General features: G+C 38.7%; 1 protein-coding gene across 3 annotated transcripts; it reads left to right on the plus strand.

The window, feature by feature from the left end:
• The first annotated feature begins 3,604 nt into the window (after positions 1 to 3,604).
• Positions 3,605 to 23,823, plus strand: LCA5 (lebercilin LCA5). 3 transcript variants are annotated; one of them, XM_071741495.1, is made up of 9 exons: positions 3,605 to 3,722; positions 7,164 to 7,264; positions 10,137 to 10,521; positions 12,974 to 13,503; positions 14,974 to 15,111; positions 16,547 to 16,643; positions 17,737 to 17,882; positions 19,839 to 19,977; positions 21,798 to 23,823. In XM_071741495.1, the coding sequence occupies exons 3-9, from the start codon at positions 10,323 to 10,325 to the stop codon at positions 22,601 to 22,603; spliced, it is 2,055 nt and encodes a 684-aa protein (XP_071597596.1). In that variant the 5' UTR covers positions 3,605 to 3,722; positions 7,164 to 7,264; positions 10,137 to 10,322; the 3' UTR covers positions 22,604 to 23,823. The 3 variants fall into 3 exon arrangements, with proteins under 3 accessions (XP_071597596.1, XP_071597597.1, XP_071597598.1); XM_071741496.1 differs by having other exon boundaries at positions 3,606 to 3,722; positions 7,091 to 7,264; XM_071741497.1 differs by lacking the exon at positions 7,164 to 7,264 and having other exon boundaries at positions 3,610 to 3,722.
• The last annotated feature ends 225 nt before the right edge of the window (positions 23,824 to 24,048 follow it).

Genomic DNA, 24,048 nt, shown 5'->3' on the forward strand with positions numbered 1-24,048 from the left:
GCCCTCCCTTTCAGGCTTTCTGCTTCCCCCTTCACTTCTTGAATGAAATATTCTGTTTTGGTGACCTTCCCGTCGAAGCAAGCAGTTAAGACATCAGACTCACTTTACAGAGACAGAAGAAAACTGCAGAACATTATTTCTTGCTCAGGTGATTCATATTTTTTCCCTGTCCAAGGGAATCTGAAATACCACTCCGTTTATCCGCACTGCATCACCTGTTGTGGTAGAGGACAGTACCTCAAGTACATTATCTGTAGGTTTTAGATTAACAAACCTCTATCAATTAATCCCTATGCTGACATTGTACAGTATCTGAAATCATTTCAGTTCTGTGGCTGATTCTGGTATGTCAGCATTTTTCTGGATGGAGCAGTTGCTGGAGAATCTGGTGAGATGTCATTTGTTCTAAACAAGAGGCCTGTATGCGGTATAATTAATTACCTGTATTAAATATACACACTGCCCAAATTCAATACCTATATTATCTATATTCAATAACTAATGATTAGTTGGTTGCTAGCAGAGCCCCAGATGGTTCATCATGACAATTAGTCTATAAATTATCAACACATAAGTAGTCTCTTCCACCTTTTTTAATGCTTTCTCTTGGCTTTTTCTTTTAATTGCTTTTTCTGCTTATAATTTTCCTAGCTACAGTGAGCATGGAGATGGATTATTAATCGCTCTCATCCTATTTACAGCAGCAACAGCATTTCAGATTCTGGCCTGGACTGCTGCCAAATACAAGCAATACATTTCCTCCAGTTGCAAGCAATAAAATTATTCCATCTTTGTTATTCCGCACTTCCCTGGATCTTTTTGAAGGACATCAATGGCTCTGCCAGCATTGCTGTGATGAATTATATGCTTTGGCTCTTTAGCACAAGGTTGAGCTATACAAAGCCAGAGGAGGATGAATTTAAAAAATTATCCGTGAGTTTTTATTGTTTTTTCAAACCAATTTCATAGTAGTAATGCAAACACAGCAAAAACATTAAGTGCAATTAGGGAGACAATCAAAATTATCGAATTCACAGGCTGGTTGTTCTCTTTTTTTTTTTTTTATGCTTCAGGCCTGTTTGGGGGGGATTTTAGGACCAAAAAAAAAAAGCTCTGTTCAGTTTGGGAGACCCCATGTCATGTTTGTGCACCCCAGGTGCTTTCCTGCTTTTGAAACACCCCTCCCCTCCCCTCTTCTTTTACAGGAGTTTATGCCAACATGTTCATTATTGCATCCCAGCCTATTCATTAAATTACATTTTCAAGAAACTTAATTAAGCATATTTAGAGTTCTTCTGCACAATGATTGTCAGTTTTGAGAATCTCTCAATTATGACTTTCATAATAATGATTTTTTTTTTCCATTTAAATTGATACAATTTTCCCTCCAAAACTTTGTATTCTGGTGGAATTGAAATCTTTCAATTTGAAGTGAATTAAGACTGCATTTTCTCACATATTTCCATATATCTTATTGTGAAGATGACATTTTGTGCCTGAAAACATTACCTTGGTTAACAAAACTGGTACCTTGCCCCGTTTCCTCCACTTTAAAAGTTTTCATTTTAATGAATGCTCATTTTTAACATTCCAAACTGCAGAGAGATGCTTCTGTCAAGTGCAAATCTCCCTCCCTTTCCTGAATGTCCCATTTATGCCTTCCTGTGTAGGCAGGTTATAACTTTTGTATGAAATGTTCTGCCTTATTCTACTCCACCCAAATTCCTAAGTCACTTTGATCACTGTGCTATGATAACACATCCCATGAGTAAGTCAAGTGAGGCAAGATCTGATATTTGTTTCATTTTCCCTTGCTCTCCCCAGAAAGAAGTTTGCTTAACTACATTACTAAAGGTTAGCATTAGGAAAAACAAGCAATCAAAAAAACATACAAGAAAGCTTACCACAAAACCAATCACCTGGAGTGATAAAAGCTGAGTTTTAGAAAGCTCTGTGGAATAAACCACAACAGCCTTGTTAATCTGGGCCTGCACTTTAATCAAGCTTACTTGCTAACTTTGCACAGCACTTTTATCCTTTTGTCAGTATAATCCATTTTACTTTAAATTCTGGGGTATTCTGTTTGATACCATTCCTCTGTTTTTTTCTTTCCTCCTGGTTTAGGGGAGTTTTGCTTTTAAATTACATCACACACAGACACTGAAGATGCAGATATAGATATGCACATGCCTTGTCAAATATTGGTTATTCATCTCACTTCCCATCCTACTTAAATATTAAAGCAAAGAGTATTTTTACCATTTTGCTCCCATCTCTGATCAGCCATTACTCCATGACGTCGGAATGTCCAACATAAGAAGGACATGGAGCTGTTGGCACCAGCCCAGAGGAAGGACATGAAGAGGTGGGGGTTGGTCTCTTTTCCCAGGCAACTCTCAGCAAGACAAGACGGCACGGTCTCAAGTTGTGCCGGGGGAGGTTTAGGTTGGACATAAGAAAGAATTTCTTTACTGAGAGGGTGATCAGGCATTGGAATGGGCTGCCCAGGGAAGTGGTGGATTCTCCGTCCCTGGAGATATTTAAAAAGAGACTGGATGTGGCACTCAGTGCCATGGTCTGGTAACTGCAGCGGTAGTGGATCAAGGGTTGGACTTGATGATCTCTGAGGTCCCTTCCAACCCAGCCAATTCTATGATTCTATGAGCAGAGGGTTGGAGCACCTTTCCTGTGAATACAGGCTGAGAGAGTTGGGGTTGTCCAGCCTGGAAACAAGAAAGCTCTGTAGAGACCTCACAGTTGCCTCCCAATACCTGGTGGGGCTTACAGGAAAGCTTGGGAGGGATTTTTTACAAGGGTGTGTAGCGTGAGCATGTTAAAAATTAACATTTCTAAGCTGAAAGAGGGCAGATTTAGATTGGACATGAGGAAGAAATACTTTCTTGTGAGGATGATGAGACACTGGAAGAGGTTGCCCAGGGAAGTTGTGGATGCTCCCTGCCTAGGAATGTTCCAGGCCAGGTTGGATGGGGCTTGGAGAAACCTGGTGTGGTGGGAGGTGTCCCACCAGGGTGGGGGTGGAACTGGATGATCTTTTATGTTCCTTCCAGCCAACCCAAACCATTATGTTCTTCTACGCCATGACCCAGAACTTTATTTTGTAACCCCAGATGATGGCAAAAGCCCAAATCCTTGAGTACCCGGCTGGCAGGTGTGGGTGGGACAGCTCATTCCCAGACGACGGGCACTACCAGAGGGGCTGCCTGCTGCCTCCCTCTCTCCCTGACCTTGCACTTCACACCTCCTTCGCCTACACACTCCCCGCCTCGCTACAACACCAAGATGGCGGTGCCAGGGCAGGGCCTCAGACCTGGGGGAGTCTCCCCTTCCCGGGCTCCCCATGAAGAGGGAACCGGGGGGGGGTCACTCCATGCCAGGCTCTGCCCGCCCTCTGCCCGAAGCCCCGGAACCCCGCCGCTGAGCCCCCCTCACTCTTGCAGCGCCTCAACCAATCAGCAACCACGTTGTGGCCCTTCACCAATGAGAAGAGCGCTTGCCCCCGGCCACGGCCAATCGACCTCCGGAATCTGCCCGGGGCCCTGAAGCTGACAAGGCGCGCAGCCAATGGCTGACGAGGAGAGCCCGCCCCCTGCCCGCCCTGCCCCGCCCCGTTGCTGGGGCAGCCGTTGCCAACAGCCCCCGCGCCGCGGCGGCCCCTTTAAGCGTAGCGTGGCAACGGCGGCGCGTCCAACGCGGGCGGGCAGGTACCGCCGGGACTGGGCCGGACCGGACCGGATTGGGCTGGGGCTTGATGTGGCGACGGGGATATCCTAGGGTGGAGGGCGGAGGTGGGGGTGTTCCTGGGGGCTGAGGAGTTTGAGAGCGGGCCCGGGCCTAGGCCTAGGCTTAGCCTCCGAGGAGGGCCGGTGAGGGGGGGGCCGGTGTGTGAGTGTGAGTGTGAGTGTGTGTGAGTGTGAGTGTGTGAGTGTGTGAGTGTGTGAGTGTGTGTGTGTGTTCGGATCCCCAGCTGCGGAACTTACTCCTGACGTGCCGTGTGGCCCTGGCTGAGCGGCTCTGTCCCGGGGCAGGCAGCTGGGACGGCCGGTGGGTTCCCGGGGTTTCCCTGTGACGGAGTTTGGGAGCGGAGGAGAGGCCCGGCAGCGGCGGGTTGGAAGCAATAGGCCTTCCGAAAACGGGTGTACGGCAGGCTGCGAGTGTTCAGTCCCCTTCCTCACGGGTCATTTATTTGAGGGTTAAAGGAGCGCACTTAAAATGTACTCTCGAGTGTAGTCGTTAATTGTTTGGGAAAAAAAGTGTTAGTTAAAAATAATATTCGATATCTTCTTTACAAACTCCTCCCCCGTGAAGGTGAGTTTCTTGCTTGTCCTTAGGGAAGTGGAGAGCCTTGCAGGAATGGTTAAGTTGAACTAGGTAAGTGTACACACACTGGAGATGTGGATGGAATATATGAAAGACATATATGGGTCTTTTCCATAGAGGATTTAGAAACATTATCTCTTTTCCTGGTTGTAGAAATGGCCTGCATCTTACCCATTTGGACTACTCATTACTTATCTCTGACTGGAGACCTATAGCAATTCTTCATTTTGAGAGCTGCTGCTGAAAGTAACTCAAAATATTTCTGTCAAAGTGTCAGATGAATTTATCAGTGTTTTTTAAAACCATATTGCATTTTAATTCACCAAAAGCTGGTAAACCTAGAACAAATGCAACCTAGGATTTAAGTCAGCTGCTGAAATCTTCCCTAATAAAATATTTGCTCCTCACCTCATCAATGACTATGTTTTTCTGTGATACAAGCAATATTTTTTGCTCCTCTCTTTTCTGGAAAAAACTGCAGTGTTGGGATGTGAAACAGAAGGGTAGAGGAAGAGCAGGGAGGCCAATTTATTTTGAAGTTACTCTTTGTTCTCAAGTTCAGCATTTCAATAATTTGGATTGATGCTTCATTACTTGTTCAAAGCTGTCTCTTTCTTGTGCTGCTGCTGCCTCAGAACGGGTGGAGAAGCTGAGGGGACCATTAGAGGTCAGCATTTGGACTCAGAAGTGTCATGGTGACCAGTAAAAAGCATTTAGCTTCTCCTCTTAGGAAGGTGTTAGGATTGAAAAGGACTTTAGAAGTTCTGCATTACAGAACTAAGCTCTGAATGTACAGTGAGAGAAGAGTTACTAAGTAGTTTTCCTTTCTCTCTATTGCTTAATACCTGTAATCCAGTAGTTCAAGTTCTGTCTCTGTGATTTTCCAAGGAGTGACAGGGAGACAATATTCTGTCACCACTGCAGTTCTTTTGGGTTTTCTGTTTTCTTTGTCATGTCCTTTGCAGTGACCTGGAGCTTTATTGGTGTTTTGTAGTAACAAGAATGTTTTCAGTACAAAATTTGTAAATAGTAGCAACAGTAGAAGTTGTTGAAAACTATGAAATTCTCTTTCCCACTATGAAACAAAACTTGTTTCTAAAGTCTGCCTAAGTCCCATATTTATGTCATCTTATATATACTGATATTATATTGATGCATTAGGCTTCCAAAAGTATGTGTGGAGCTTCTGGAGAGAGCAGGTTAGGATTTTGGTGGTGGTGGTGGAAGCTTAGTGGACCCACTGCTAACTCACAGTGTTTCACTCCTCAAAAACTTAGGAAATGTAGCAGGGGAAAGTAGATATCCTTGTGGATCATACTCATATGGTTAGAACTTATTTTATATTCAACTCAAACTTCTTGGTAACAATTGAAAAGTCAGTGAATCAAAGCATTTCTTAATTAGACAGTCCTTAGGCTAACTGAAATAAAACTCAAATATCCTAGTGATTAATTAGTTCTTAAGATTAACCATGTGTTCTTTATGTTAATCACATTACATTATAAACTGGTGAAAGAATGAATTTGGCAAGACTTGACAGATTAAGGTTTCTTGCTTTATATGGGAAGTATGACAATATTACCTATTTATAAACCTGAGAACCACTTGAAGATTCAGAAAATGCTTTTGGTGGTTTGTCAAGGGAGCTTTTGTTGGCTCACCTTTTCCAATTTGTTTTCAACCCAGTGCTTTTCCAAATACTTCAAGAACCCATCCAAAACTACTTTTAGTTTATGTTGCTATATGTCAAAATGATACTTGGTAAAATATTCTCAATAGTGGTGAATATCCAGTACGGAAATGATGGACAGTTCTAATCCTCCAGTTCTTACAATTTGTCTGCTTTAAATACACTGAGTTATGAAAAGCATTCTTCAGAAAAGATTGTTCAGTGAGCACTTGTGTGACTATAAAATAACTGATCAGCTTTAAGTTAGTGTTATTTTATATACATAGTTAGACATCTTGGTGATTGAACTGTAGGCCATGATTCTGTTTGCCATGAATGCACTCCCTTTGTTTTCATTTGTATTTGCTTCCTTCTCAAGAAGATACCTGTGCGTGATGATTTCTTTTTATCCTTCTGTGTCCTGAAGGCAGACAAAATTTGGGTGTGTATTTGCAGTATCTACAGTGTTGAAGATACTTGCCCAATAGAGTAATCCCTGCCTCCACACAGCATTAACTTCAGATCTCTAGTTGTGGAAACACTTGTTTCCACTCCAGCGATCCAGGATTCTTCTGGATGCCACATGTGCCCCCACGTCCTTGGGTCAGGCTTGCATCCAAGTAACAGAGGGGGTGGCTTGAATTCACACCAGTTTGTTTTATTCAGCATTTTGTTATGCTGAAAACAGGGAACACATCTCAGATGCAGAGCCAACAACTGGTTATTAGTCTAATCAAAATCTTAGCAGTCTAATCAGAGATATTTTATTAGTCCAGATACTATCACAGTTCAAGTTCTATATGGTTACAGCAACATAGACGTGCGTGTGTGTGTTTGGGGTTTTTTGTTGTTGTTGGTTGTTTTTTGGTTTTTTGTTTGGTTGTGGGTTTTGTTTGGGTTTTGTGTTGGTTTTTTGTTTTGTTATTTTTGTTAGTTTGTGGGTTTTTTTTCAGTCAGGGTGACTGTAATAATACAAGGTTTGCGTTACAGTCCTCCAGGGAACTATTTTTTTTTTAGTATTATTTTAGTGATTTCATATTAATATATTAGTCAGTATTTGATCTTTTCTCTTTTTATCTTGAGGTTCTATCCTGTGGAAACAGAACTGATGCAGTCTTGTCTGTGCACCCAAAATTCTTCCTGTGTTTCAGTTTAGGCCTGGTTTGCTCTTCAAGGAGTGAAATAACACATTCTCTGCAGATGTTTGTAAGGCCAGGACTTGGGAATGGAGCTATCTGGGAGTAAGGATGCAGCCTGGTATGTTCTAATATTCCTACATCATCTTTGTTTTGCACTCATGAAAGTATCTGAAGCTCTTAATTATGCTTAAAGACAAACAAGGCAATACAATTATGTTTACATGTAGACTTTTGAAATAACTTGAATAGCTGCATTATTTTAGAAGAAAAAAAAGAACAGCCATTACTTGTGGTTTGAATGTTCACAGTAACTGATACCTTCCAAAATGTGTTTAGCAATCTCTAGGACGTGTAATCTCAAGCATAGCTTGTTTTCTTTCTGGGTCTTACAGTGCAATTTTAGTTTTCATCAGAATCCTCTTTGATGTTAGTTTTGGGCACATAATGTATTTGACCACTTTGAAAATATTTATGTGCTTACAAAACTTAGTTTGGAAAGGTAACTCTGTAAGTAAAGAAAAAAACACACTCTTCCAAGTAATTCAGTGTCAACTTCCCAGCAGCTTTCCTGTTTAGAAAACTGTTGGGATACATATTCCTCTAATCCCTTATAGATAGATTATGAGGGCAAATGGATTCTGGTCACTGGAGACAGAGTGGTGACATGGTGCTTGGGCAAGGAAGCTTGAAATTGTGATGAGACCTGTCATGGCAGTTGACACTGATCTTTTTCTTGGCTATGTAATTCTGCATATACAGACAGTGAAATGGAAAGCTGAGGAGCATGCTGAGTTTATTTTATTGGGAAATAATATAGTGAAAAATTTATAGCTCATTTGTCGGTATGTTGTGTGCCCTAAAGTATAGAAGAGTTCTGATTGAAAGCTGCTCAATTTTTTGTGTAGTCTGCTTTACCAGTTAGAGGTAGGCTAAGAGTTTATGTTGCTCAACAGGCAGAACTGAAGGGCTCTGATGCAAATCCTATTTTTTCACCCATTAGAGGCTTTATGTCCTGAAGTTGGATAGAAGGGAGATAGATGGTGAAACAAGCTTGAGAGTTGTAAAGAATAGTGAGAGAGACAGATGACATGGGAGAATAATCATGGTCAGGAAAATGACTAAACTGATGAGAAAATTCTTTTGACTGAGATGTAAGGAGATTTATCAATATATTTGCTCCATTAGATTCTCAGGAAGTGTCCCAAAAATGCAAAATAAAGTGATTTTACCTTAGGATTAGGGGAATTTTCATTTTACATCAGAAGACAGGCTGCAGAAGCAGCCTTTCTCATTTTATACCTGCTGCAGATGTAATGCTTGCCATACACCAGCACTATAATCTCTTCCATCAGATATAAAAAGCCCAAAATGCTATATTTGCATTTTCCTATAAAGGATGTGACACAACTGTGTGTGCTCCTGCCAGCTCTTGAAGGCATGAAACACAGGGGGTTGTAGGGTATGAGAGTACTTTCCAGGGCAAAGACTGTGATATGTGGGTACAGTCTCTTTGGTGGTGAGGGACAGAATGTCCTCCAGACTCAAGGGAAGACTGATTTACAAGCTCATTATTTAGCAGCATTGGTGTGTCAGAAGTTGAGATATGGAAGATGTAGTAAAATTCTATAAATATCTCAATTCTAGTCATGCGAATAAGTTGTTAATTTATTTGGTTAAAATGTTTAGAAATATGTTTAAATTATTTTCCTGAACAGGGTCAGGCATTCGCTTGTCAGCTATTCTGATCCAATCACACAGAATCATTGAGGCTGGAAAGGACCTCTGAGATCATCAAGCGCAGCCTATGACCTAACACCACCACATCAGCTGGACCATGGCACTAAGTGCCACATCCAGCCTTTCCTTAAACATCTCCAGGGATGGTGACTCCACCACTTCCCTGGGCAGCCCATTCGAATGTCTGATCCCCTTTTCCATAGAGTCATAGAATTGGCTGGGTTGGAAGGGACCTCAGAGATCATCAAGTCCAACCCTTGATCCACTACCGCTGCAGTTACCAGACCATGGCACTGAGTGCCACATCCAGTCTCTTTTTAAGTATCTCCAGGGATGGAGAATCCACTAATTCCCTGGGCAGCCCATTCCAATGCTTGATCACCCTCTCTGTAAAGAAATTCTTTCTAATGTCCAACCTAAACCTCCCCCGGCACAACTTGAGACCGTGCCCTCTTGTCTTGCTGAGAGTTGCCTGGGAAAAGAGACCAACCCCCCCCTGGCTACACCCTCCTTTCAGGGAGTTGTAGAGAGTGATGAGGTCTCCCCTGAGCCTCCTCTTCTCCAGGCTGAACAGCCCCAGCTCCCTCATCCTCTCCTCATAGGTTCTGTGCTGGAGTCCCTTCACCAGCCTGGTTGCCCTCCTTTGGACCTGCTCCAGGACCTCGATGTCCTTCCTGAACTGAGGGGCCCAGAACTGGACACAGGACTCAAGGTGTGGCCTCACCAGTGCTGAGTACAGGGGCATGAGGAAGTGCTTTCTGATATCCAACCTAAACCTCCCCTAGCACAGCTCCAGGCCATGCCCTCTCATCCTGTCACCAATTGCCAGGGAGAAGAGCCTGATCCCCACCTGACCACAACCTCCCTTCAGTTGTAGAGGGTGATTGGGTCCCTCCTGAGTCTCCTCCTGGCTAAACAACCTCAGCTTGCTCAGCCTCTCCTCATAAGATGTACCCTCTAGTCCCTTCACCAGCCTTGTTCTGAGAGTAATTTCTTATTCTAGATTTAGCTGTATGAATTTTCTGATTTCTCCTTTGGGGATGAAGTGCCTCAAACTACTGAGTGTAATACTAGTAGCATTCCTACAGTGATGTCTGTCACATTCAATATAAATAATAAGGCTAATGCAGCACAGCATGTGGCATAAGGTTATAGTAATCTTGAATAATTTTACAGTTTGGTTTTTTTTTTCACCTTTCTCTCTTAACTAAAGAACCAAAGCACTCTCACTTTTTTTGTCTAAATTGTTACAGAAAAAAATGCATACTGCATGTTAACTACTGCTAACTGAACAGAACTGCAAAGATCTCATGCTTTGGAGATGAAGATGATAAATCCAAGGAAATAATCCAGCTGCTACCATTGTGACAACTAAAAGGTCTTTTGTGTCAAAATGAACAGTTTTTGAGAAAAATCTGGAAAGCAGTTAAATCTGAAAAATGGGAGAAAGAGTAAGGAGCCCAGATTCTGAACACGACAGAAAATCAGATGGGGATAAAAATAGTGACTCCTACTATTCAGATGAAGATAATGCATCTCATTCATCTGGCCAGTCACCAACACTAAGCTATCCATCTACAAGCCAAGAAAAAAGAGATCACAGAACACAAACTTTAAACAGCCTTGCACACTACCAAGGTAGGTAGATAGCAAGAATTTGCTGCTTTGTACCTGCTCTAAAGAGTTAATTGTCTTTGAAAGCTGAATTAAAAGTGAGAAACTACCTTTATGAGAATCTACAAATAAGAATCATGTGAATTATGCTACAGATGGCAAGTAGACTGTTACTGAAATTATTCTGTTTCTGTATTAGAAGGATTTTTGGTGATTTTTAGATGTATTAATATATTTCTCAACAAGTGAACATGACTTTTGTACTAGCTTTTTATTGAATCATGCTGATGCTCTCTCTGACTCAAGGTCAGGGATTCAAGGCAACTCTTTACTATGCAGTCAGTAAGAGACAATTGTTAAAATTTCTCTGACAAAATGTCCCTAAAGTTCTCTGCCTTGTGGGGATGTCTAGCTGACTAAGCTTTACAGTGTAATACTGGGTACTTTCAAAAAAATAAATAAAGGAAAGACCATTCGTGCAAAAGAAAGAGAAAATGTGGTGAAAATTTGGTGCATGTGGAAATCCAAATGAAAATTTTTCATGGTCTTTCCTTGAGGGTAAACTATTTCCATTTTGAGATGACATATCTCCACTTTGAGCTCCCTGACACACACCTCACCTGCACCAGCTATTGGCTGAGATTCTGGGGAGGTGAACATTCCTGCAGAAAGAGAATGGTTATACAGGTTATACTGGGCTGTGGTAGGGATATGAAACCTCTCTGCCACCATTTTAACAACTTGTTGTCAATAATTGCACAGGTTTTCTGGTGAACTCGGAGCATGTCCTGCCTTGCTTGAGAAAGTGCTGTTACTTAATTCTGAAGTTCTTGATACTGTGTGAATCATTTGGTCAACATTTAGATCTGGAGTGTGCTGGAAGATCTAACCATAAATGCTGAAGTTGCTCAGGGAGCCTGTCTCTTCAGATCCCTGACAGTGTTGGTGTCCTGGTGTTTTACTGAGCTTCTTTCTGTTCAGGAGGGGCACGTTCTCCACAGCAGTCATGGGTTAACTTTCTGAGGAAAAAAAAACCTCAACTGCAGTTCCTCTAGGCCATTTAATTTGGAGGGGGCAAATGTATGACTAGTTATTTGTTTACCCAGTCAGAATTTAGCTTAATTACTATATGAAGGTATTGTGAATATTATGTTGTTCTTGAAAGTCACAATTCCCTGATTAAACTACATGGTCAAGAGTGCAGACTTGGTATTGGAATTTTCTGTCCTGCCCTAAATGTGCAGAAGTTCTTGAAGGGGCTGGGTGTCTAGGGTTAATGGGAATTCCCTTATGTGGTGATCTAAGTGACATCATTCCTGCAGTGCATGTAATAGATAATATTTTCACACTTTAATGTGACAGAGGTGTTCTTTGTAAAGGAAAAAACCACATTCGTTCATTTGCCCAAGCTGCAGGGAAAATGATCATCAAGCAGAAGATGAATGAGTATTTGTGCAAAACATTTAGAGGAAATTACAAGAAAATCTTTTAAAGATGTTATTTTTGCTGCGAAATATTCTCTGTAGAATAGAAACATGGTGAGCACCAAAGGAGAGGAAGAATTTCCTGTCACACACACTGTCTGTGTAGGTATACAGCACTGTTGCTGTATTCCAGATTTCATGCCTGTATTAGAATCTGCTGCTCAGTATGTTTCTTCCTAACACTGATGTGCCTTACTGAATTATGCACTCTATATATTCAGTTGTTTTAAGGTTGTTGTTGTTTTGGGGGTTTTTTTGTGGATTGTATGCTTCAGTCTTTGAGTGTGGCTCGAGAGGCAAATAAAATAGAAACAAAATGTTTACCTTTTATCTGTGGGGATGATAATATAATAATATCAAATAGAAATTCAAGTGATGCATACTAGTAATCAAATAAGGATACTGTGTGAAAATAACTTGTGATACAAGAATCAATTATTCAGGGGAGAGCTGAATTTTCATGGGATTTATAATTTTGCTTTGGAGGTTTTTTGCACTGAGCCTTTGAAATCTGCTGTTTTGTCTCTAAGCATGGCAGCTGGATTTGAAAATACTACTGCATTTGTCTGAGAGAATTATATCTTGCATAATACATAACTAGCTAATACTCATCTAATTGTTGCCATTTTAAAAGCATTTGATCATACCGTATGCATAAGAGTTCAGTATTCCTAGAACATTTTGATATACATCATAAAATATTAACAAAATAGGACTGTTATTTCTGATACGATTTGCAGATTATTATAATGCTTCTATATTGATGGCTGCAAATATTACCTCTTACAGTAGAGCATAAATCTCAGTTCTTTACCTGTCAAAAGGAGCACAGGTCTATCCTATATATGCCTTTTACTGTCTGGTTTTAAAGCTGCAATCTCTGCTAAGTGTTGTAAAATTATTTCAGGCAGACCTTTATTCCAAGCAGGATGTCTGAATAGACAAATGGCATTGTCTTACAGTAAACATGCTTTTTATCTTTCCTCTCCTAGCCACGAAGAAATTGGGTTCCAAATATGCCCCAAGTAAAAGAGGGACGCAGTGGGGTGTCCGTTCTCAGAGCCTCACGAGGGATTCTCCTGCAAAAGATATAGATCTGGTTACAAAAAGAGTTCTTTCTGCAAGGCTGCTGAAAATCAATGAGCTCCGAAATGAACTGACTGAACTCCATATCAAACTAGATGAGCTGCAGAAGGAAAACAGGGCACTGAAGAGGCTTCAGCACAGGCAGGAGAAAGCCTTGAATAAGTTTGAAGATACAGAGAATGAAATCTCTCAGCTCCTCGCTCGGCACAACAATGAAATCAGAATATTAAGGGAGAGACTACGAAAATCTCAAGAGAGGGAACGTGCGACTGAGAGACGGCTGAAAGATTCAGAAGATGAACTGTACAGAACAAAAACTGTCTTGCAGAAACTGAAAAAGCTGTCTGCAGATAAGCACCTTGCTGAAAGAGAGGACCTGGCAAAAAAGCTGGCCAGTGCAGAGAGCAGGCTAGAGGAGAGTGAAAAGAGAATTAAGGTGAGATGACTTTATTTTTGTAAGAAATTCTGGTACAGATATTTCCTACCATCGTGAGCTTTGTGAATTGCATTTTTCACAGTTGTGGAGCAAATAGAAAATAATTCCTTTTTTGGTTTACACTTCATTAGCATCAAGTAAATTATTGCCGGTGTGGTTATGTAGTTGCATACTTGGTATTTGTGCAGTCAAATTTCTATTTACAAACGAAGTATATTTGTTCAGAATATATGCTGTGGCCTTGTGTTTTTAAATGCTTTTATAACTGGTAATAATATTTCAGAAATGCATGCAGCTATCATATAACTTTATGCAATACAGTTTATCCCCTTGGAGGAGAAGCATTTATTAAAAATTTTATGGGTATTTAGGAAACTGTATACTAAAATTCTAAAAGGCATCTGTATAGAAATTCTTTCTCAATTTTGTGGACTACATTCATGCAGTGTTTGATTGTCCACTGTTCAGCTGAGCTCAACAAAATTACAGTATTTTTTCATACCAAAATGACCTTTAGAACATTTTATGGCTATCCACTTCAAAAATTTAATGCAATATATTTTAATTATGTTCAGCAAAAATGTTTACATTTTTGTAAACATGTCTAAACATTCTACATTGTAAACACATCTAAAAACTCATTTAAAAATAAGGTTAACACTATTAAAGTGTTAGCAGTTGTATGCAGTATTATTTTTAGCAGAAATTATGTTGGTTGTTAAAATGGTGTTAAAGTTTGGTGTCTATATAAGTAATTAAACCTAAATGACATTACAGGCATAATATATCTGGAAATCCAGAGGATTAAGCTGGAAACTAAGCTTCCATAAAATAAGTCCCAAAATCCCAAGATATAAAGTGCTGAGTTACCCAGATTGCTTTACCCTGTAGTGTCACCATCTGGCATCTGTAGTTTTATGATCAGGTATTTCAGCATTTGTAGTACTTGATAGTGTTAAAATTAATCATGCTCTAGAAAGTAAGGGATTTTCTACTTCTTTTTCTCTCTCATCATCACAGGTTCACTTAAAACAGCTATTGCAGAGTGAGGGTATGTAAATGAAATTACAATCACCAGTGTGCTTCTAGTAAAAAGTCAAAATTATTTCTTGTCTTCTTCCTTCAAATCCTGCACTCTCAGGGAGGTATTATGTTCCATAACCATCAGTTGGAGATTTGTTTTAAGAGATGTTGAGGTCCACTGTGCCAAAAGCCTTGCAGAAAGTTGTGTGTGTTCTCATTATGTCCTCAGATCACCTCTCAATTCTCCAGAAGGCTGAGCTGCAGCATCTGCAGGTGCTCTGTCTGCTCCCTCAAAATGAGGATGAAAGGTTTAAATGTATTCAGTGTTAGAGGAATGGTGGTGCTGGTATCTGAATTCATCACAATGGTTTAATTTTATTTACTTTATTAGACTGTAAAAATACTTCAAAAAGCACTAAAAAAATGCCATTTTATTTTAAATTGAAGGATCTGGAAAAAAATCTTGAATTAAGCGGTAGCAGTTTTCAACGAGAGTTACAATCAAAGAAAAAAAAGATGTATGAGGCTCAAGAAGAAAACAGAGTTCTCCAAGAAGAGCTTCATCAACTAACTCAGAAGCTGAAGGTAAAATGTGAAGCAATGCAAATTGCTAACCATGTTCTGGCATTTTATCATTGGAAGCATCTGTAATCAGGTTTGAATAGTTTACCAGTGACTGCACTCTCTGATGTGTTCTTCATTATATATGACATGAGAGTTCTTTTCCTGCTTTAAATTGAGATGTTCTGTGCTCTGACCCTATGGTGTTACAACAGGAATGTTTCTATGTTAATCATTACTGTTAGCACTAGTTAAGAAAAACAAGACCATGTACATACCCAAGCATTGCATTAAACCACTACTGGGATATTAGGTTTTCAAGGCTTGATTTTTATAAATAAATCTGCAGGTTTCTACACTAATTTAAGTTAAAAATGTACTTTTATTACAGTAGGTGTTTGTAAAGACTCATTCCACGTATTTGGGATATCCATATGTGTTTCTAAATTTGTGGAAGGGCTTATTTGCATCCCACAACCCTGTCACTGCCCAAATTCTTAATTTAAGGACTGGAAATATTATGTTCTACCTAGTCATTCTATCATTAGGGGAAAAAAAACAAAGACAAAAAATCCCCAAAACAAAACAAAAATCCCATACTCACATCTGTAAAAAAAACAAAAAAGCAAACAACAACAACAACAACAACAAAAACAAAACAAAACAAAAACAAACAAACAAACAAAAAAAACAAAAAAAAACCAAACAAACAAACCCCCCCCCCCCCAAAAAAAAAAAAAACCAAACCACCACAAAAAAACAAAAGAAACAAAAAAACCCCAAACGTGAAAACAGGACTTGAGATAAAGTGCTTCGTTTTTAGGAGAATTCTTTGAAACTCCAATATGTATATAAATATACATACTTACATAATGGAGATGTACTAGTGTATCTCCTTACTACCTATCAAACAAGTAGCATTAGTAATTCAAAACCTTATTTGTTTAGAGTACTTGAAGCTTGATTTTTGTAGTGGACAGCTTGTTATCTTGGTATTTTTATTATCAGATAATATCTGATAATTCAGTGCCCATTTATTCAATAAATATCACAAAAGAAGGTATGTCCCTAGCACTCTGAAACAGTGGGCCCCTGCTTTGTGCTACAGTACTAAAGATTCTGTTGTGCAATCTATATACCCATTATAACAGTTACATTTATGGGAACACTGGCGTTTAGTTTTATTTCACTGCAGAGATACTTTTTTTGGTTTTGTGGGTTTTTGGTTTTTTGGGTTTTTTTGTTTTTTTGGTGGGTTGGTTGGTTTTTTTGAGGATAGTTCTGTCTGCTTTCTTACAGCATAAAAGAAGTTGGAAATAGGATTGATCTTAAAACATTAGATGCAACTATTGATTACTTTGTTTCTATTTAAAACGTGTACATTTGATTTACAGCTTTGCTGCTGACTAGTAAATGGAATGATAATAACTCATGCTATACCCACCTCATTCACTTACAGGAAAAAGAAAGAGAACTTGAAGCAAAAAATATATATGCCAATCGTATGTTGAAGCTGTCACCAAGAAAAGACATAGATATTATTCAAAGAAAAAGAGGTAATTCAGATAAAGCAATAAAGGCAGAAAAATTAATTGCGACACTTTTACATTACTCTCCTACATTGTATCATTCGTGCCTTTCGGTGTTTCACTCTGCCACTTGTAAGAAGAGCACATTGTTTGTTTGATTGGTTATTCTGTAACTGTATCAGAACCCAAACCCAGGACTTCATGAAACAGTGTTCTTAACTCCTTTAATACCAGATGTTGCTGGATAGGGGAGGAGAGGGAGATTGTTCATTAAGTTCTCCAGTCGATTATAGATAAATGTCTACATGACAGTAAATTACAGAGGTTTTGAAAAATATGTAATGTTGCTACTATGAATATTTTGGTGAAGTTTTTATTTAGTTATTGCTAATTGAAATTTACTGTCTTGGCAGATGAGCTGCACTTTTTTTTTTTTTCTTCCCCTCAAAGAGTACATATATTCAAGAACATCCTCTTCTACAAGTATCAGTGCAGTGATTTTTTTTCTGGTGTGACAAGGCAGCCTCAAGCCTTGCTACCCACATAATTATGTCTGTGTGTTTAGGCTGTTTTCACTGGATCAGTAGAATCTACTTGTCAGAACAAGCACGAATTTATGGGTCTGTTTTAAATATTTAATTCCAGCTTTTCAGTTTGTGTGCTGCTTACTTTCCTATAGATGCTCTGCTAGTATTCCATTTAAGGTTCAGATTTTTTAAAATGTCATTTCATAAAGATAAGGATATGTGTTTCAAAGATGAAAACAAGTGAATTTTAATTCTGTGAGTTTGCTTCTCTACATGTAGCTTCTGTGAAAAGCAGTAAGATGAGTGAGATATGTTGTGGTTTTTTAAATTACTTTATAAGTAGCCCTTGGGTGTTTTGGTTTTGGGGTTCTTTTGTGGTTTTTTTTTTTTAAGTAGAAGTTTTGCTTTATTTTTTTTAATTAGCTTGTACAGATACTGGGAACAACTATGTAATATTTGTCAATAGTTCCCACTTCCCATTGGCTCTGATACAGTTTTCTGTGTTTTCTGCAAATCCTTAAAAATGAGGCATAGGCATATAGTGGGATATTTTCTAGTGAAAACATGATTTGATTTGTTTGTGTTTTCTACAGGCAACAACCAAAATATTAAAAAAGGTGCACATCTCACAAAAGCTGTACAGACCGTTGGGTACTTCTCACCAATAGATTTTCTTCCAGAACCAGAACCTGCCTGTGATAACACAGTTAACAAGAAAGAAGGGATTCTTCCTAAAATAGTGAGTGCTATTAAAATTGAGACTTTGTTGAGATAACTCATCTACCATATTGAATGTGTAATGCAGAGCTTATATATTTTTTTAAATGTGTAAATATACAAATATAAATATATAAAAAATAGTCTTATGACATTTTTGTGACAGTCCATTATATTCTGTGGCTTGCAGATAACCATTAGCTCAGTTTGTTTCTTTTTCTGCCACTGTCATTTCTTTGAAGTTCTTAAGACTTCATTTTGGTTTTCTCCCCCCCTTTTTTTTTTTATTTCTAGTGCTTATTTAAGCAATCTGTTGTTACATAGCTGGCTGCCTTGTCTCTCTTTTTGCTTTGGTCTTAATTGTGGTTTCTTTGACTTTCCAGATTTATTTCACAATGTATAAATCTAACACTTCCTCTTATTGTCATAGTGCTGGTATTTCTTGTCTTTTTCCAGCTTTGTGAATATGGTTGGATATTTTTGGGTTTCCATTTCCCTTTTTATGATAAAATAGTACCATTACAAGTACTGCTAATACTTCTGTGACCTCAGGCTGAAATCAAGGAGATTTGTAAGGTATTACAAATCAGAATGACTCAGATTCTGGTAGAAATTGTACAAATTCTGATTACATAAGAGTGGGACAATTTGACAGCAGTCGTGCTCTGATGGTGGCCTTGGCTGGCTTCCTGGTAGGACAGAAGCTTTTTCATGGCTGTTTCATTCATATGTTCTCCCTTCTAAAAGCCTTTCTAAGGCTTTCTAATCATAGAATCATAGAATCATAGAATCCTAGGGGTTGGAAGGGACCTCGAAAGATCATCTAGTCCAACCCCCCCTGCCAGAGCAGGGCCCCCTAGAGTACATCGCCTAGGAACGTGTCCAGGCGGGTTTTGAATGTCTCCAGTGAAGGAGACTCCACAACCCCCCTGGGCAGCCTGTTCCAGGGCTCTGTCACCCTTACAGTAAAAAAATTTTTTCTGATATTCAACTTGAACCTCCTATGCTCCAATTTACACCCATTACCCCTTGTCCTATCACTGGTAGGAATAGAGTGTAACATATGCCTTCTTCCAGCTTATATTCAGTGTGTGAGTTACAGAACTGCACTGCTGGTACATGGGCAGCTCATGGAATCCATCTGTGTATCATCTTACCAATCTCTCTAGTGTCTATGTGGCTATTGCTTCATGTAACATAAATTAGATTTGGGTAGCCTGAGCTTTCATCACTTTTCTAAGTCAAGCTTTTAAATACTTGGCCACCATTTCTTTATGAAGTTGGTATTTTTCCTGTTGTCCTTTGTTTTATAAATACGATACCAATAATCTTGTACACGAAGGGAAAATATTTGAAGTTGTTTTAGCTAACTATTATATGTTCTTTGCTCATTAAGTAGTAACTATTTCTTGTATTTATTGTAGAAGTGTATTTTAATCTAGAAACTTATTTTACTGTCAAATAAGCACAAGCTGCAAAGTTAGCATACACATGTTGTATTACACTGGTTTTCTCTTCCTTGCCACTATTTTTCTGTGTTAGTTATTTTTACTGCTGACACTAATGTCTTTTCTTCAGGTTCTTCCCTTTTAAATGTGTATGTATACTTGCTGGCCTTCTACTAAAATACTTGGAAAAGACAACTTTGACTTCTAAAGAGAACTACACTAACACAGTGATAATTTTGCTTTATGACATTGGAGCTGCAGTTTTCCTGAAATGTGTAATGCAGAAAACAGAACAGATTATCTGTTCACTTTGTTTCAGGTGCATGAAACTATGATAGAGGGGATAAGATTTTGGGGCCAAACCCCTGGGTTGTCAAAGCTGCCTTGGTTTAGATAGTTTGCTCATTTTTATGTTTGGCATTAAGAATGTGATTTCAGAATGACATAGAAATTAATACAGTTTTGATTGTTCATTTGTTTTCTTTATTACTTCTTCCCATCAATTTCTGCTTTGTATCAATTTATTTCAGGAAAAAGGAATTCCAGACAAAGAATGGAAAGAGCAAGCAGACCTCCTAAGGCATGACCAAGACAGGGAAAGGGAAGAGAAACTCAAACGTTTTCAGGAAATACAGGCTTTAGAGGAGAGGGTTCAAAAACTGCATGATGGTAAGGATATGGGCAGCTGAAGGTTGGAAAATGCACCACAGAATACTAATCAAGCAAGCCTGCTAGTTTCTTGTGGGAAGAGCAGAATGATTTTGCAGAGATCACTACAGTGGAAAATTATTTTCAGCTACATTATGCAAAGAGAATCGGAAAGAAATACGGGCTATAAAGCAATCTGTATCCTATACTCAGCTGTGATTAAGTATGCAGCAGCAAAAAAATGTTGTCCACTAAAAAATACTGAAACCTGAGAGATTTTGCTTTGCAAAACAAGGATGACATAGCAGGTAAATGCTGATGTTATCTCTGACTTGCTAGATGTTATTGTAGTAGGCAGCAGAATTTTGCCATTGTAAAACAAGTCTGCTTTCCTTAATATGGCCTGTTTTTTCAGTACATATCTACTTCACTGATATAATTTGAAATTGTAGTTTCTCTTTTGATTTGTGGCTATCTGAATTATTTGTTATCACTATATGAAAAATGGCAGCTTTTATCATTACATTTTAATACTGCTTTTTTATTAATTTTGTTTTCATAAGATCTTAATGACTTACATTCATAAGTCTCTTAATATTCTGGAGAGTTTTAGATGGACTGCATCCAGTCATGTTAAAATACTCTTTTGGTGATTATAGTTAATGAACAGAAACACTCATTCTAGATGACATGGAAGAATTCTCAAAGTCTATAGCTGTTTTCAGACATAAATTCTGTGTAAAATCTCTTACCTCCACTGATATCAGTGCACAGCTTACACAACACAGAAATCTGCTGTTGTGTCTCTAAGTAAGATGATTCTGTTTTCCTTTCCCATCTAATAATATAAGCTGCTATTTTCCCCACCTTTTGTTCAGAAAGGTAGCTCCTTACTTAAATTGGTATCATGATATGCTATTGAAAAAAATATCAATATATTCACTGGATTGTTGCAGTAAGCTTGATCTGAAGTACAACAGATAACATGGAACTTTGTGAAAACAAGACAAATTTGAATGAAGTGTTTGAAAATGAATGGCAGTATGCTGAAGGGCCCAAGTGGTTGTATTCAGCTTTTGGCCAAACGTGTGTATTGCCTTGATAGAAAAATACTTTGAAGACAGAAGGATTTGGGAAGCCTTATTTTTCTTGTACACAAAAGTATTTGCAGGTTCTATTATTATTTTGCACATTTGGTGTCCCTGTATAGCTGTGCAGCCTGACATTTGGTATTTGTACAGACACTCTCTGAGTTCATATGGTGATGCACAGAACACTTGTGTAAAGGTGTTTTTTATGTGGCAGATACAGTATATTTCACAACTTGAAACTGGTAATGAATTTGTAGCCTGGTAGCTTCACAGAAGTAGTTCCTTTTATGGAAAAAAACCCCAAAACTTCACAAACCAAACCAAACAAAACCCAAAAGACATATTTGGAACCATCTTGAAGTCAGCAGTACTGACAAATTAAAATAAAGTACTGTCACAATTATTAAAATTAGTGCTACTGTATTCCTTTTCACTCAGACCCAGGAAATGGAAAGCAAATTGGCAGAAATCAAATTCCTCTGAAATTAAATTCCTCTAAAAATTCTAAAATGTGGACTATGTCCTAGTGCCTGTGAAAGATCCCAGTGAACTATTATGTCTTAGTAGAGAAGCTGTTGTGCATGTAGTTATATTTTTTTAAGAATTTGTTTTTGCAGTAGGAACACCACATTTTGTGGAAAAGAACATATTAAAAACTCAATGGCTTTTGCTTGCATTCTTTTCAAAATAATATTTAAAATGTATTCTAAAATTAAAACAGCTTGAATAATGTTTAAACATTTCCTGCAGAGTGGAAAAGGGAAGAATACGAAAAAATGAAAAAAGAAAGCAGCTTTTTATTGGATAAAGAAGAAAAAACAAAGATGGAGACAGAAATCTATAAACCTGAAATCAAGAGAGAAAGCAATGAAACGCTGGAAGAGAGGCAAAAAAGAGAGCTCCTGCTTGCTAAAATGCAAGAAATTGATAGAGAAATTCAAAACGGAACAAACATGAAACCTGCTTCCCAAGCACCAATAGTAAATACAGCAAGAAAATCTGATTTCTTGGAGAAAAAAGAAAAAACTAATAAATTCTTGGATATTCCTGGCAAGGTTAGTAATGGATTTCCTGCAGGTGATAGCCAGGATGATGCCACAAGAGCACAAGGGCAGAAGCAACATAATCTAAAGACTGTAGAATTAAGTGGTGACTTAACATTTGGTAGTTACATACCTTCCTTTGGGAAAGGAGCAGGGAGACCAAGTTGGCTTACTGAGAAAAGCAGCAATTTAGAAGAAAACATTAAGGAAAATGAAGATTTCAATAGTAAGAAAGAAAAGAAGTCCAGCTTAATGGAGCAACTCTTTGGAAGCAGTGCCAGTACCATCTCTCATTCTAGAAATAAAGATACAACACCTTTTGACATAGACTGGGACTCTAGTAGTACTCTTTTTGTTGATAAAAACAGCAAAGTCAAAGTAAAAGAAGACAAAGATCTTTTCAGCGAAGGAAGGAACCTAACCAGACATAGTTTGCAGCACCCTACAAGCAAGGCAGGAGTTAAGACCCTTGGTTCTTTAGAAGATGAAATTGAAGAAGTAATCTTACAATGATATTTTTATCTGTTTCATATATATAACCTGAAAAATATTTTCATGTAATATTTATTAGATAAAGATTTGAAACATTTCAGATATATTGTAAAGCCTTGTGAAGGAATAATTTACCTAAATAGGTATATGTATAGAGGAAAGATGCACTTTGATAGAACAGCCTAACCTATATGCAGGAAATGCTTCTAAAATGTAATATCCAGACACAGACCTTGGAGATCTGGCAGTGATTTCTTTGGCTGAAAGAGAGGGAAGGTGTCCTGAGGGGCTTTGGTCGATGAGATGGGTGATGGCTGCCTGCTTCAGTCAAGCAGAAAAGATGCTTTTGCCCTCTCTTGGACTCCAGACCAAGTGTCACTGTTGCCCTGTGGCACCACTGACTTATGCAGCTGTGGCTCAGGGTCCAAATGGTAGGGATGCCATAGGAATGGAAGGGTTTGCAGAGGCTGACACTCCCTTGGGCCCACTGCTCACGTTCCCTCACACACCCTTCATGCTCACTCTTGCTCTCTTGTTCTCTCTCTCTTCACCCCACCTCGTCTTAGTTTGTTTCTCTGACTTTTGCCTTTGATTGCTCTCACCCTCTCTCTCTTGCCATCACTCTTTAAATTTTTGAGACTTACTGATACGTAGTGGTATGTACAGTAAAATTATTCCTCTCACAAGGGAGCAGTATTGTTTATTGCTGAGTGAGCTGGCTAAGAAGGCAGTAAGTTTTTATGTGGCAGCCCTGGCATTCGGGGCTGCTACTAGATGAACATCTCTGGCCAACCAGATTAAGAACTGTTGGGTTTTTTTTACCCATAGGCTACTCACAGGCTTCAGTTATTTTCTTTCCTAGACATTCAGAGAGCCTCTTCACTCAGTCAGGAGAAGGCATGTGTATCATCAGTGAAATGGATAGAAGAGAGGTGCTTAGCTCAAAGGCTCAGGTAGAAAGAGAATATTCTACACTGCAATCATGTTATCTCAGAAGAAAATCAACAGGAACACAATTAACTCAGGAACAGGTGATCTCGCTTCTGCATAGGTTTTCTGTGAATCTTACTACCAAATGTGTCTAACTTTTCTTATATATTCAGGTTATATTTATAATATAATGCCAGTTTTTTGTAATTTCTGAATTTTCTATGTAAAGTTCCAATCATTACTAAGTAATTTTTTAACAAAATGTTTTTATAAATGAGTAAAGTTTTTGTTTGTAGATCTTTAACACAAAAGTCTGACTTTTTATATTGTGTTATTGATACTGGGGGGAGAGGGGGTGTTGGTAGCAGCATTGCTAGTGATGTTATTCACTTCGTGGTGCCGTGTACACAAATTAAAAAGGTTGGCAAAGAAGGATTTAGGAGAGGCATTCTAGAATATAAGATGAAGGTCATTCCTTACTAAAACAGATTTTTAAATGCCTGTCTGATATGGTTCCTGCGAGCCTGATTGAAAAC

The sequence above is a fragment of the Heliangelus exortis genome, chromosome 3 (genome assembly GCF_036169615.1).
Source record: "Heliangelus exortis chromosome 3, bHelExo1.hap1, whole genome shotgun sequence".
Lineage (NCBI taxonomy): Eukaryota > Metazoa > Chordata > Aves > Apodiformes > Trochilidae > Heliangelus > Heliangelus exortis.